We start from the raw sequence: 15,989 nt of genomic DNA, 5'->3' as shown, positions 1-15,989 counted from the left end.
ATATTTCCAAATAGAGGGTGAAATTTTGGAAAGTGTAAAATACAACAAATAATCTGAGTAAGTACAGATGACAAAACTAAAATAACTCCTGTATTTTAAAATTAATGAGTTTGAGCCTATTGCAAGCTATTTGCTGAAAAACTGTATATGAAATCTGTGATGCTTGTCTTTAAATCACCATTTCTTCTGCCACAGAATAAAGCATTATATATTGTTCTACCATATCCATTAACCCTGTTACTATTTCTCTTGCCTGTACAGGCAAGAGAAACAAAACTCTTTTCTTTTGAAGCTAGTAAAATCTAGGCAGTGGTAGATTGTTTTTACAAGTAAGTTGAGGTGTGGTTTGCATGTGTGATTTATAAAAGAACGCAACAGGAAAATAAATATCATTCTCTGAACAAGGCAAATCACATGCCAATAGCTAAAGCAAATAGTATTTGCAGCTTTACCTAATTTATGCAGGACTTTACCTAATAATAATAAAAAGTATGAGCAACCTTTTGCTGCATTCCCACAACAGCAACAAAGCAGTGGTACAAAGGAAGAGCCAAATGTGATTTTTAACCTCTTTTTACATAAAATCATAAAAAAGCATAAAAGCTGGATTAACTGCCTCCCGAACCCGCATATCACCAGCCGGGTTCTCATCCCCAGCTGGCAAAACTGGCAACTCTTTATTTTTGTTTAAATACCTGGTTTACAGCCAGCCAGACAAGCAAGAGCATCAAAAGGGTTTCATTTAGGCAAAAGGAAAACAGCCTGAAAATAGTGCAAATAAAGCAAAATGCATCTCAACTTATTTTAATATAAATGTAATAAAATTGTGCATTATGCATTCATAGTAAAGACACACCATTATTTCCTTTAAGTCATTTCTAGTCCTCATGGTGTTAAGAAACTCCAGGATTTGTAGACTGCGACAATTCAATGGAAGTGAAGTGCTGGAGTCCAACAGCTCCTACAACCAAATCTATGCAATTAGGGCAGGCATGAGAACATGTCTACACACTGCCCTAGCATTACAGAATCCTTTCCAAACAGTTCTTGGATTTGAGGGATTTGTTTTTAATTACACTGAACATAGGTCAAGAAAGCTTCAACTCAGCACTAAAATGAACATGACACGCAGCTGCAGGCTTTGTACCTATGAATAATTCAGTCTTTTGCCTACCATGGGTGAATACCTGCTTTTAGAAATGCCTCCTTTGGTTGTGAGGACTGAGACTGCTGTCTCAGTGGGATATTCTTGTGGGATATTCTTGTGTATTCTTGCGGGATATTCTTGTGTATGTGGAATACTAGCCTCAGCACCTGGTCAGACACAAACACTGAAAAGTTGATCTCTTGGATTTTGTATGCTGCCCTTTAAAACCTGACCTCATTGGACAATTCTTGCCCCTTGCTATAAGGACCCACAAATCTATCTTTAAGTACACACACTGTCCTAATAACACAGTCCCGTCACAGCAGGAAAGGCAGCAGGCCCACCAAAACCAGTGTAAAGGGCACGAGCTCAACCACTCTGGGATCTGTTCTAAAGCAACGTGCTAATATTTTCTAGGAGTATCACATAGAAGGATCACACAGAACTCATGAGCTCACAAAGAGCATCTACACAGAGTACATACTTAAGTTAGGAGTGTTTTCATAAAGTAAAGATGAAGCTACAGCTTTCTTCCATAAAACTTGTCTAAATAGTCAGATCACTCAGATATACGATTTCCCTTCCTTCATGCACTTCACACACAAGGGGTACCAAAATCCCAGGCTACCTCACCAAGATCTAAGGGACGTTTTAGGAGACAAGAGCTCCAGCACAAGGTAACACCAGTGCATGGATAACATTTATAGTCACTCATCCCTCACATCATCACTGCACTTAAGTGACTTTCCAGCACTGAGTAAAGCAGGAGGTGCAATGACTGCAGTTCGGTCTGGACAATAACATAGGTCATGGGAAAAAAAACCTGAAAAAATGACCATCAATTTTATTACTTCAGGGAAACTGACTGCTAAGATGGCAGTAATTCCATAATGTCTGTCTCTCACACATAAAAATTCATTTTTCTGGCAAGTAATTTCAGATAGGTAAAGAAAACTACTCTTGTGTTTACATTTATTGACCAAAAAAAAGGCAATCTTCTATTACTATTTAGCACTGCTGGAAAGCCCACTGTCTTGGACTTGGAAAAAATGAAATAAAATTATTAGTACCACTGAAAGTTTTCTCTTTTACATAAAATCCACTGAAAAGACTTCCTCCTTTACTTCACCAGTGGTTGTAGATTCTAATCTTTAGGCTTATTAGTCAATACATCTCCACTTGTCCTTTGCTTTATGCATGTCACTCCTTTAAGAGCATAACAATTTCCACAGAATTTGATGACCATTTAATTTTCTTGTGAAAATATATATTTTATTATGTTTATTGCTTCAGTAGCTAGAGGTGAAAGGTGTTTTGTAGGCAACCGCTTGAGACACACCTGCAAACTCTTATTTGCAAGGGTTTGGGGCAGAGACTTAGGAAGCAGACAAATAAATGCTAGAGATAAGTTGATACAAACACGTGTAATGCTTTTACAAGTTTCTGTGAAAATAAATTTTCTAGAAGGTGAGCCAGCAGCATAACAGGTGAGGTCTGTGACCATCTCAAGTCAATCATGTACCTTCCCTTGCCTTCAGTGGAACTAGGATTCTCTGATACTTCACGAGTCACAGAACACCGAACAAGGTGTGACTACCTCAGACACAAACTGAGCTGAATTTAGAAAATCCCTTAATCTTGTTTTTACTGGGTTTTCTTGAAATACAACACCCCTGGAACGACCCTCTACCTCTGGAAGAGTTTTGGTTTTGCAGCAGAAATTCACACAACAGAGAACTGTGTTTCCCACAGACCTCTAAATGGTAGTTAGCTGTTTTAACTTCTGGACTCTGCAAACATAGACGATTTTAGAAGTAACCTTGTGCATGAAAGGGTTTGTAAAATTCATTGCCAGTCCTCTACAGAAGCTTGTCAGCATTCTGTTTTATCTTTACAACAACAACATCAAAATATTGGACTTACTTTGGGCTAGATAACCAAGGCAATTTATTGTGAAGGCAATGGCATTTTTGACCTAGTTTATGGTTTCTCTTAATATATTAGATATAGACCTTCAGATAGGACACTACAAGTAGCTTGCTGCTCAATCAATAATTTTGACAGAACAGATGGGAAAATATTTAAACATCTAAACAAACTGTCTGCACACCTATGTTGTGAAAGAAAACTGAGAACTTGGATACACCAATGTACTGTTAATGTAAGGGGGGAAAAAAAACTGTTTTCAATTAACCTTACAGTTCAGGTGTAGTGTATGTTCCTTGAGCATTCCTGGTAACCCTTCACACATTTTTACTGCTACAGTTGTTGGTCTGCTAACAAATATTCACCTACGTATTATTCAACAAAAGTTTAGAAATATATTTACTACAACTTTCTGTCAATGGTGGTAACAACTATAACAATGAGAAAGTTTATCATCTAACACTAATGAACAAAGGTAACACACACTTCTTTAAAGACACAGACTTTTATCCAGATGCATGAAAATCCATCCTGCAGAAAGGTATGTTTGCCAAGTATACAAATTCAGTTACTATAACTGTATCTTGGTATTGAGAGTGACAGTGTTGATGCGTCAATAGTAAAAAAAAACCTTTGAATGAATACTCAATAGTTTTATTATATAACTGAGAAGACAAAACATCAAGGTTATAGATTCCCTGGGAAATGGATACTTGAGATTTTCTACTGCTCTAATTTTTGCAGGTAGTTTTTCTCCATTTTGTATCTAGCTTGCACTACTGTTTTACTTCTGGTCCTAATGCAGACCATCTTCCCAAAGATTTCGTCCATCTTTTTGTTATGTAACCTTAAGAAAGAAAGAGCAAACTAATTTTTTTGCTCATTTGTTAGCACACATTGTGCTGCATCAGAAACACATAAACTCGGGTATAAATGTGAATTAAGAAAAGACTCCGAGTAAAGAGCATGCAACACCAATTAATGCATTTAACCTCCTACAAGAGACTGACTTCAGTAGAATTCAAAATCTGAAAAAAAAATGTAGTTCAGCTATTGCACATGGAGAAAAATATTCTAACAAAGGGGCTGTAAGAAGCCAATGGAAGCCCTGGCAAAAAAAAAAAAAAAAAAATTAAAGCTGGGAAAAAAACACATCCCATTAAAAAGACTAGGAGACAGCAAATAAAAGCAAAATATTATTTCAGTCTACAGAAAGATAGCACTTGTCTCTCATAACTCTACCCACTCTACCATTAGAAGAAAAACTGCAGACCTGTACATATCTGTATTAATTATCACTGCACTAGCAGCAGTCTCTAAAACATACACTGCCATAAGATGCAAGATGTGGAAGAAGTAATAAATAATGATAATACTGTGGTATTTCTTTCTGGTTGCTCATTCTTCCTGAAATTATTTTGAATATTTACTGATGTTAAACAGCATTTGTTCAGCTTTTGTTTATGCTTCATTACTCTCAGAAAAACTAAAGGCTTTGGCTGAGATGGAAATAATGTTTGCATTGATTAAATGAAAATTAATGAAAAAAGCTTCAAGCATGTTATTGAGACAGTCTCTGTAAGAATTGTCATACTTATTTGTTTTGCAAAAAATGTGAGGTTTATTAGAAAATTGCTCGCTGGTTTAAAGTTCTGGCTTGAATGCAAAAGTTTATTTATGGGCAGTGTTGAGCTAATCTCTTTTCTAGTCTTTTGTTTCTTTTATTATTTTTGCATATTTGTTACATCTTTCCCCTTGAGAAGTCTGATACTGCATGTGGACAATTAGTTTTTGTGTCTGGTGAGATTAACCAGATAGCATGAAAATTTAAATTCTTGTTACATTATTGGTTATCTGGCTTCAGGAGAAAGTCTAACTCTTGTGCTAATTCATCTGTTGTTGCAGCAACTCTTCTGTATGTGTAACTGAGTAATGCTTTCCTACCCTCATCTAAATACTCCCCATCTTTTGATCTTGATGCTGCTTATTGCCAATAAATGATGTTCTGCTCTGGATACCCTATCTTGTCCAGATTTCATCATGTTCATCTCAGGGGCCTGTTGGCAATGCCAAGCTGACAAAAACGCTCAAATTCAAATCAGTAGAATTTTGATGACTTAGAAGCAGAAGATGAAAGAATGTGGGGCACTAAAACATAATAAGCGATAACCAAACAGAAAAAGACCACATTTGAATTGTCACGAGATAGCAGCATTTCAAGATAAAACAACTTCTTGCATTTCCATTTTCTTACAGTGTAAGAAAATAATCTCGTACTTGGAATTCTAGTGCAAAGAGAAAATTTCATCTTGTGAATCTCCCATAAATCAGAAGGCTAAATATTTCCAGGCATAGATGCTATTCCTCCTCGCCCCCCTCCACTGGTCCTCACCCAGAAATAAAATCTAGCCAAATATACAACAGACAGCTGTTCAAGAGCACATGCCAACACTAAACCACATTTCCACAGGTAAAATAAATTCTATTGTGCCTCTGCTAAGAATCAGATTATGCATGAAGCATCTAGGTAAACACAGAGTAAATAAACTTCAACTGTCCTTTTGAAGCCAAATGAAAACCAGTTAAGCAAAACACAACAGCATAACTACAGTGTTTGGGTACTGAGCAAACTAACTATACTTTCAGGAAAATGAGTACAGGTTATCAGAAGTTGGGGCTTTTTGCTTTTAAGAAAAAGCCAACAACCAAAAGCAAAGCATTCTGTCTCACCAGGAAACAGCAATGTCCCAAGCTACAGGTGAAGACAAACGCCTACTCAAATATAAAAAGAAAAACTAATTATGGCATTAGTGCTGGTAGAAGACTTGGAAATTAATATTCATCAGATTAGATATTTTTTATTTTATGGAGTAAAATATATCTCATCATTGAAACTTTTAAAGGATTTTTAAATTATTTTATTTAACTCGATATGAATATTAAGACTCCATTAAACTAATGCAAATGAATAACCAAATAACATTAATTTATTTACCATTGTAATAGGAGGGTTAAAATCTTTTTGTGACATCAGAATAAAAGTATTATCACAACCTGCAACACTACCAATGGATTACTATAAAGAATGACCCTTTTCATAGCATTCATTGAGCACAGACCACAATTGATTAGAATGCATCATTTGAAAAGAAAGAGAGAACACAATTACAACCTTTTTGAGTCTCTGGCTGATAAAAACTAATGTTCTGTCCTTGGACAAAACAATACTGTATAACATGCTTCCCTAAATATACATTGAACATTGATAGGTTCCATTTCTTTTTAGCAGTAAAGTTTCTGGGGGGTTGTTTTGTTTGGGGTTTGGGGGGTTTTTTGGGGGGAGAGGGACAACATTATATTTTGTTCACTCTAACTTGGCGATCAAAGAATTTTTATTTTTACACTATTACAGAAGTGCATTTTTCTAGGGTTCCAAAACCACCTTATTCAACCTTCCCCATCTGTCACCATCTGCTTCTTTTTAGCATGTACTTTTTGTGTGATCACATAAGCATGTGAAAAATAACTAACATTCAGATGATTGTCTGCTGGTACATTTGAGGACTGGGCATAATAAAAGTGAACTGCCAAAACGTACTTAACACTTCTAATTTTGTTGGGTCTTGCATGTAAGCTACATTTGATTTTCAAACTGTTTTACAGTTGGAAAGTTGATCAGGTACTCTAACTCAACAGTAAAACTGAGACTACATAATTAGCTCAGCACTAAAAAGATTATATTCAAAGGGAGGAATAAATCCCAGAAATACATCCACACGAGTTCACACATCCATCTTGACTGAGTCTGTCTGCACAATGTTGCCTGAGGCACAGGATAAGATGCTACAAGCAGCCTACTTCTGGACAGTCGCAGCCAGTATCTTCTCTCCAAGCTACCACAGGACAAGGAATAAAGGGCTCTCATATTTACAAGGGTGCAAGAAATCTCACAGAAATGCTGGAGAAGCAATGACACTAAGCCAAGGGTAGAAACGCACAGAAATACAATGCAATTCCTTAACAATGCAGCAGATAGTGCTTCTAGTTGTACGTGAAAAGTAGTTGGAAAATACCATCAAGGCACAAAAGCTGAAGGCTGGAGGTATCTGTTTCCAGGCCTCTATCATGCTACGACACAGCATTTCTGCTTGTAAATGCACATAATACAGTCTTCATGTGAAAAGAACAAACTAGGACTAAAGCTAGAGAAAAAAACTTACCTCTAACACCCAAAAAATACACTAACCTCAATTTAAGAGAATGTTATACACAAAATTCTTTCTGCCTTGTGAGAACAGCACCACTAAAGGCCTCTCAGGTCTTTGGCAAAACCACTATGAATCAGAATTGCACTATGCTTTTATCATCGCAGACAGTTTGTTGGAATATCTGGTTATCCTCTCTCGACAAAAAGAACTAACAGAAGTAAATAAAATTTTAAAAAGCACAATAACAACTGGAACTAACCCTTTCCCTAAAAAAACCCTAAAAACTAATCTTCATTAGTGCTCACCAGAGGTAATGAAATATGAGTTAGAAATTGCCCTCCGAGCATGATGGAAGACCAAGGTTAACGAAGTTTCTTTTCCATCGTCTCTCTTTACAGTGTTTTTCCAACTGTCAGAAGTTCACAGTGGTCTTAAAACCTTGTGATTGCATATGGCATGTCGCCACATCTTAAGAGCTGCTTTCCCTTAATTTGTGGCATTTTCCACAAATTCCCTTTTCCAATAAGTAATTCTAAGGGTGGAAAACAATGGCAATACCTATTATTTATACAAAGGTTGCAGAGAATTTCAAAAACCACATTACTTTGATGGCTCCATTATCTTTCAATTCAAATTAAATTTAAAAGAAAAGGAGATTTAAATTATTCTGTCTTTTAGTTCCTCTATATTCCTAACCAAATAATTCTTTGGTGAGCTTCTCTTCATTTTAAGCTGCTCATCAATTTCTCCTGCCTTTTGCATCTCTCTGCAACACATTCTATTCGTTTCTATTAAGAGAAAATTAACAAAATAATATAATTGTCTTTTAGTCCAAACTCCTTCCTGCCCACAATCACATTTTTCCCCATAAGAACAAACTTCTCATCTCTAAGCTGTGTTTTCTGGTCTATCAATCTACCTGTGAGATCATTCGATTCATTTAATGAACTTCTTTTCCTATTGCTATTCCTTGCTCTCCTCCTTCTTATTTTACTCAAATTCTTTTCTCTACTCCATAAGAAAAGGGAAAAAGGGAAAACAGTCTCAGCTGTATTACCCATATAACTTCATTTCCTCTGTAGTATAGCGTGCTGGTCTTTTTACATCTTCACTTTAGCAGACATCTCTCAATTGGCCTGCCTCAGTTTATCCACAATGCTGACTGCTTTCATCAAGGTGTTTGCTAACAAGCACCCTCATACTATTCCCCACGCTTTGAGGAACTCTTCCGTAACACTCACATTGCAACTTCTACCTGCATTAAAATCCCTGTATAAAGCACAGCTTTGCCTGCAACAACTGAGAACATTGATGTCTACTGCTAGCCTGTCTCAGTGCACTTCAGTGGTTTCCTTTCTGCCTATGTATCACTTACTTTCAACTAGTATCAGACAAGCTATGCAGCATATCATCACACTCTCAGTCCAAAATTTCACCAACTGCCTTTGACAAATATCCTGATCCCATCCAACCAAGCGTTAAAAGAATGAAATAAATTTATAGCTGCACCAGTGACAAACATTTTTCTCTCTATCACAACTTTTTACAATCTGCACATACATTAACATTCCTGTAAAATTCAACTTCAATTCCCATAAACATGGGAAAAGTGTTTTTTCTTGCTATAACCATGCCTGCAGTACAGGGTACCATGCTTTCCCTCGCTGAAATTCAGCCACTGAACACTGATGGGCAGTTCCTAGATAATATCAAACACATATCCTTCCCAAAAAGAAAAGCTGTAAGTAAGAAATTGAGTGAAATGTGAGGAGAGACAGCAGGTTCTTCGTGATTAAAGAGTTCCACCTTTCACTTCTCTGAGATAAAACTCAGGGAAATAATTGATTGCACATGATCTCTCTCACTCCCTTTTCTAAAAGAAAGATCACTAAAAAATTACAATACACAAGTATTATGTAATTGATCTTAATATTTCCTTCCTCTCCACCAGTCTTGTTTTAAAATATGCAACAAGAGATGCAGATCTTCTCATGTCTTTGAATAAAGGCTATGAATCTGCCTCTGTCTTATTTGTTGTTACATACCTTTAAGTGATAGTAACTGCATAAACTATATTGAAATGGTTTGCTGTATTTATTTATTTAAATAAAAGACAACTGTTCTTATAGGAATGCATTCATCCATCTAATCTGTACAATTATGCTCATAAAACTTAACAATATCCTATCATTTTCCCCATTATTAGAATAACCTATATGCCATTGATCAGCTGCATCTTTGAAGAGTCATTTGAATGACATCCATGAAGTCTCTTACAGACCTGTTCACAGTCAAAACAACTTCTCTCCTGTTATTAAAAAGATTTAAAACTTCAAAAGTAATTTCTAGTATTTAAACCAGTATCTCCCATGACACCAAAATATAGTATCACATTGACTGCTCTCCTATAACTAAGACTGTGCACTTAGTCCTAAGAACTCAAACTGAAATGCAGAGATCCAGAAACTGTAATCTCATCTAAGAAAACACCTGTATAAATTCTCAGAACCAAAAGAGCTTTTATTGCTCTGCCCCAGTAGCTTCATTTCCTGTATATTCTATTAAAGAAAGTCTGTACAGATCTGTATCTTTATTAGCAGGTCTTTAATCCTTGATGGTCAGCTGAAAACTATCAAAATCCAAACTGCTTTTAAAAGTCTCATAGGTATATTTACAAGTACTTTCTCAGTTTTATCCCTTCTTTATTAAACAAGTGATACTCTCTGTGAAAGACATATGGTCCTGTCCTGCCTTTGCCACTGCAAAAAACTCATTTTTTTCTGAAAAAAGTCAAGAATACATCTGTGTCCCCTACATGGGATCACAATTCATCTTCTTCTCATGGGATCTATGAATATTTTCTAACATCACAGTGATCCCTAATGCGACAGATTACTCAGAAGAATAGCAATGGAAACAGACTCCTAAGAAATAGTCTCTGCTTTCTGAAAAAGTGCTGAGAAGTGATAAATTTTAACATATTTTATATGTTTCTAATGGAGAATACAGCAGAGGTAAGTATTAAGTATTACCACCATACTGACACACACACATAAGAAAAATGAGGCTTGCATTAATTCTACTGAAGATTATAGAGGAATTTGTCAGACAACCAAATCAGTCTGGAAAGCGCATATAATTTCACAAATAAAAAGTTACTTGCTCATTCTTCAATAAGTGTGACAAGAGGTACATCTGTACTGTTAACAAATATAAGCTCTGCTATTTGACAGTGGCAACTACTTTCTTTCCAGAGGATGTGCTCATACCCTACCATCTTTTAGGCTTGACACATAGTGATGTAATGCAAACACAGACACTGATATTTTCATTTCAACTGTAGAACACTGGTGCTGGATAACAGACAAGGACTGGGAGAGGAGAATAGAAAGGGAGTGCACCTATGGACCACCTAGCCAGAAGCACTGCACACCTGAACAGCACAGCACATGGTGAAGGTACACATAAACTTCCCTATGGGTTCCACAAACAATAAATGAATGATGGTTCAGAAAAGTAATTCAATCTCCAAAGATGAAAAGTGACTCTTACCTGGCAAGCTCATTACAGCTTTTTCCCATGGCCCATCATTTGATCTCTACATGGAAAGGGGTATTTTTCTGGATCTGCCAATTATCTACACAGTCAGTGTCAGGTCACCCTTTTAAATAAGAATGTGTAGATAAAGGTGTTGATTCCTCTTATGCCATATCAATTACCTGTCTAGGTCACATGCCCTAAACCCTTTATCTCTGAGGTAAAAGGGAAGTAGTTCTCTTGATCCTAGGGTTAATGAAGAGTCAATTTCCCTCAAGGCAGATTTTTACAGGGTAAGTCTCCAAAAATACTCATAATGGGAGGTGGAGAAGTGAGACTTCCAGAGAACAGAAAAGCAAATGGGATAAAGTAACTTATGCCAAGTGTCTAAAACCAAGACTGATTCCTTGCCATGTTGGATGGGAAGAGAGTTAATGTTTTCAAAAGGGAGAGAAGCTGATGAAAGCAACTAAATGGGATATTTGCACTCTTTGAGCATGTTTTCAAGACTGCTGAGAAGAAGAAAATGAGGGGGTAAGAGCCACCACACACAAGAAAAGTGGCCATTGTACCAAACCAAACAGCCAGATCAGCAACTTCCTCTAAGTAGCCTTATAAGATTTAAAGCAGGCGAAAAATAGTTTTGGAATCCTTAAATGTAGATAACTGCTGAGGGTCTCTGCACTGAACATAAAGGAGTGGTCAGAAATCGCCGCACAGTACAGCAACAATCTGCATCCAAGTCTTCCTTGGAATCTATGGGATGGAATTGTGCAAAGAAGGCCAGGTATCAGTGAGTTTATCTTCACAGCTCACATAGTTAGTGACTCACAAAACAGCTGAAATGAACACACTTAGACAGCCAACCAAAATTATTTAGGTACTTCAAACCTGCAGTGTGAGAGCATGACTGTTCAGATATGCCATCGCTGCAGAAAGAATCAAGGAAGGTAGTACCAGATGGATGAAGATAAAGTTAGTGACTCTTAAGAATATTGATGTTTCCTTTACAGTTGGAGAAAAAGAATGTATCAAAAGATCTTGCTATGATCCAAAATAGTTTCATTAACTCTACATATCACATTGACTTATAACCAGCTATTAGCAGTTTCAATTTCCTCCCTGAGTGCAAACTTGAAGAGGCTTCAAATTTAAGAGATTTAGAAAGACTCTCAAACCCACAAACCTAACCATCCTGAAAACTTAATTTCCAGCCGGCACTATCCAGGAGGTGATGTGTACCAGTTTCTCTGACATCCCTTAATTGCAAGGTTTAGAATAAAAAACTGAAATGCAATCTAAATGTGCTTGTTGAAATAGGCTCCAGGGCTTGTGGTTGCTACTCAGGATTCAGTTCTGCTGAAAATAAGAGAATAAAGAGCTATGCTGAATCAATGCCTCCTCCCTTCAAATTAAAGCACATTCTTCTTCAAAGACAATACATAATAACACACTTTCTCGTGGTACTGAGTTGCTGCAAGAGGTGGAAAATCCCTTGCTAAACCCTTCTTAAAACAAATGGTACAACTGAAGGGCCTTTCAAAACCGTTTAGGTTGACTAGAAAGTTATCTCAGTACCATTAGCAATCTTGAGTGCTGACAAAAGTGGAAATAGGGGCTAATTCAGCATCCACAGAAAACCTGGCATTCAGTTAAAAAAAAAAAAAGCAGTCTTTCATATCAATACTGGAGTTGCATTTGGCAACCCCTGGGGAGAGGCAGAGTGACATTTCCGTGCACCACAATCAGTGCTGTTGACTGAAGCCAGACAGGACAAAAACACAATCTTGATAGTGCTTCCCTTGCTTTTTTTTTCAGTAGGCATCAGTGGCAGAGCTGTCCACACAAATAATACTGGAACAGATCATTTGGATGACTTGAGCTTCCAATACAGATTCTCAAGTGGTCAAACCAGAGCTCAAGGGGAACCCAAACAGCATCCTCATGTTGATCTTTCTATCAGTCCTCATGAAGTGTGATGCCAAGTACTAGCTAATGGTAAAGATGGGGCAGCGTACACTGGGATGCCACTTCTGCTTACATAGTATGAAACAGTCAAGTTTTGGTGCCCACCTCAACCAGTTCTGAGGTTGATACACTCAACTGTTTTTAGCAGCAGTATCTAAAATTTCAAGTCACTCTCCCTGCAACTGTGGAGTTGGGATAAAACCCACCAAACTCTACCTTCCTATTCCCTCTCGCCTCCACTGAGGCTATATAAATGCTAGTTATACAGCTCAGTTAAGCAGGATCATATGTTCCAAGTGACAGACAGATGGAAGATTATTTTTGAAGAAATCATCGGAAGATAAAAACTTTAACATAGGAAGGCAAACATGAGACGGAAAATACACGTTAGAGGACTTTTTAAACGCTAAGAAGCAGAGCATCAATACACATACAATCACAAAGAATAGTAGCACATACCATTCTAAATAACAACTGCACAGTATTAACCAGGCAGACTGTCAGCTCTTACAGTATACAAGTATCAGAGTCTAAAATTAAACGGAAAAGAAACATTTTATACTGCAATATAAGAATACATTCTAAATCATACCTCTGGTGCCAGGTATTCTGGAGTACCACAGAATGTTTTCATAGTTGCTGCGTCTGTGATTCCTTCTTTGCAAAGTCCAAAATCTGTAATTTTTATGTGTCCATCTTTATCCAACATTAGATTTTCTAACTGTGTGTTAGGGAGAAAAATGTTCCTTTAGTATTTCTTAACAGGACAGGTTGATGCATTACATCAATTTTGTACAAAAGGTACAGAGCTACTCCTTGCAACAGAATGCAATTTGTTTGTAATTTAAAAAAATATTCCAGCATCTATTATATTACAACATTTAACAATGTTTACTCTTATACAAGCTAAATAACGAGTTAATACTTTACCACAGTTTACAATAGTAAATCTCAGGACAACCAGAGCACAACCTTTAATTTTGAACTTTTACAGGTTTGGTGCATTTTCCATAGAATGAAATCAAACTAATTTCCTAAATATTCTGAAGATATATTCAAATAATTCAAGGTTGCAATCATGGCTGTCACTTGGTAAGACTTCATAGGTTTCCTGTGCTGCACCACGATGTTTATCAAAATGCATTTTCCTTGCCATAGTGTTCAAGAAATCCATAAAACTTCAAAATACCTCCATCTTCCACAAGCTTTTAAATAACAGACAGAAGTGGGGATAGAGCAGCTACTGATAAAAAAAACCCCAAGCCTCAGGTAAATTCCTCCTTGTCTACTTGCAGAGGATACCATTCTTGAATTGTGAATGTCTACCTCTTGCTTTTTAAATAGGTGGTTCTTGCTTTGAAACGTGAAAACAGAACATAGCCTGTTAAACAGCTAAAATCAATTTCCCACAAGTGTGTAATTAGCAACACTTTAAACACAGGTGGAGCTGAAACCAAGGAAAACATACACGGAACAACTTTTCTCAACAGAAAGAAGGTTTTTTCCCAGATTATAAGGCATGTAGTGAAAATACCAACAGAACAATCACAGCCCTGTCTCTCTAAATCTGCATAAAGCCTGAAATATGAAATGTATAGATTTCCTGTTGAGTGTGTCCTACAAAGAAAATGAAAAGTACATGACACAGGAAATAGAAGATTAATGCTGTTAAATTAATCTTTATTAGTTAGAATTCAAAGCAAAAAACATCACCTATCATTCCTTGACCAGACAATTTCAGATTTTCCAAAATGTCACAGTTTTTATGTTATTGTGACAGATTCTGCTGTGAACAGGTAACACAGTATTTTGTTTTCTGTCTGCCTCCCTGAGCAGAACTTGATGCCCACTGCCTCCCTGTCCTCGGCTCCTGGGCAAAGGGAGTCCATGAATGAACTCCACTAGTGTGCACGTACAATGGGAAAGCACAACTTCTTGTACAAGAAATTAAAGGCTTGACACAGAAATGAAATAATCTTGTCATGGAATTTAAAGGTTTCTCCCACAAGTTAGAAAATATTCCTGATGAAAGCAGAGGTTATTTTCCATAGAGCATGGTCATGCTGTGTCACAGAGTCCTTGGAGCAACAGAGTTTCAGCCAACAGCAGATACAGAATTGTACATGCAGCCAAATCTAAGACAAACTACATTCAAGTAATATCAATATTTCCCAAGATATAAAGACAAAACAATTTTTTAATTAATGCTGCAAGTCTTTTCCTATTGTAGTATTCTGAATTGTTTAAAATGTTTTCAAATCATAAAAGAACACACATTTTTGCTGAACAAACAGAATGCTGTCACACTGTCCCAGCTCCTGTTTCCCCTGTTTGGGGACTTTGAGAACTATAGTTGAGATTTGTGTAGAAACCTAAGTTAAGTTATAAGTTATAGGCTGGAGGATGGAGGGCAGAGAAGGATGTGGATCAGAAGTATAAATCTCCTTCAAGTGCTGTTACTACAGTATGCTGTTCCTTTCATTTAACCTAGCTAAAGTCAAGTAATGTACTCATCCAGACATTACTGTATCAAACTACTTCCTCCAGCACACACAACTTAAAACTGAACATGAGATTTTTTCCCCATTAACTCTGAATAGTGCAACTTTATAATTACTTTGTGTTTGTCCCAATAGTCTCTGCAAAAACAAAAATTTGATTAGTTTTTTTCCTTTCCTTTTTTACCTTGAGATCACGGTACACAATCTTCCCAGAATGCAGATAGTCCAGGGCAGAGACAATTTCTGCACCATAGAAGCGTGTGCGGTCCTCTGAGAACACCCGCTCTCTCGACAAATGGAAAAACAGCTGCAGGGTAAACAGCAGGGACAGGATTGTAATAATTACTGATTTAGTGGGGGAAATTAACACAAACATAAAACACCTCTCATCACCATATTGTGATGATAGATAGTGTACTCTCAGTGGACGCTCAGCACTCTTAGACAGCAGCTGGCTTATCTTTTCCAGGTTTCCAAAGGGAGAAAGCGAGCTGTTAAATCAGCGTTTTAATCAATATACCAATCTTGTTTAAGGCATTCTGCTTGCTACTCATTTAACCTTCAGTTACCACAGGAAAAAAAAACAAACCAGTATGCAAGAGCACCATTCTGTACTTCTCCCTCTACCACTGCCTCAGATTTTTGCTTTAAGCCACCGAGAAATAGCACTATCTGGTTCCACCTTATGTTTTTCAGTACTTT

The 15,989-nt window shown here is 36.9% G+C and overlaps 1 protein-coding gene across 2 annotated transcripts in view; it reads right to left on the bottom strand.

Moving 5' to 3' along the window:
* The window catches only part of LOC103801923 (RAC-gamma serine/threonine-protein kinase), a 131,015-nt gene that overhangs the window by 16,271 nt on the left and 98,755 nt on the right, over nucleotides 1-15,989 (bottom strand). For both annotated transcript variants that reach the window (XM_009074360.1, XM_009074361.1), the window contains exons 8-9: nucleotides 15,472-15,594; nucleotides 13,379-13,507 (exon numbers count right to left, since the gene is read on the bottom strand). In XM_009074360.1, the coding sequence (XP_009072608.1) occupies nucleotides 13,379-13,507; nucleotides 15,472-15,594 (252 nt within the window). The remainder of the gene's footprint in view (nucleotides 1-13,378; nucleotides 13,508-15,471; nucleotides 15,595-15,989) is intronic.

The sequence above is a fragment of the Acanthisitta chloris genome, unplaced genomic scaffold, assembly GCF_000695815.1.
Source record: "Acanthisitta chloris isolate BGI_N310 unplaced genomic scaffold, ASM69581v1 scaffold8265, whole genome shotgun sequence".
NCBI lineage: Eukaryota > Metazoa > Chordata > Aves > Passeriformes > Acanthisittidae > Acanthisitta > Acanthisitta chloris.
This window is presented reverse-complemented; position numbering and strand designations above follow the sequence as displayed.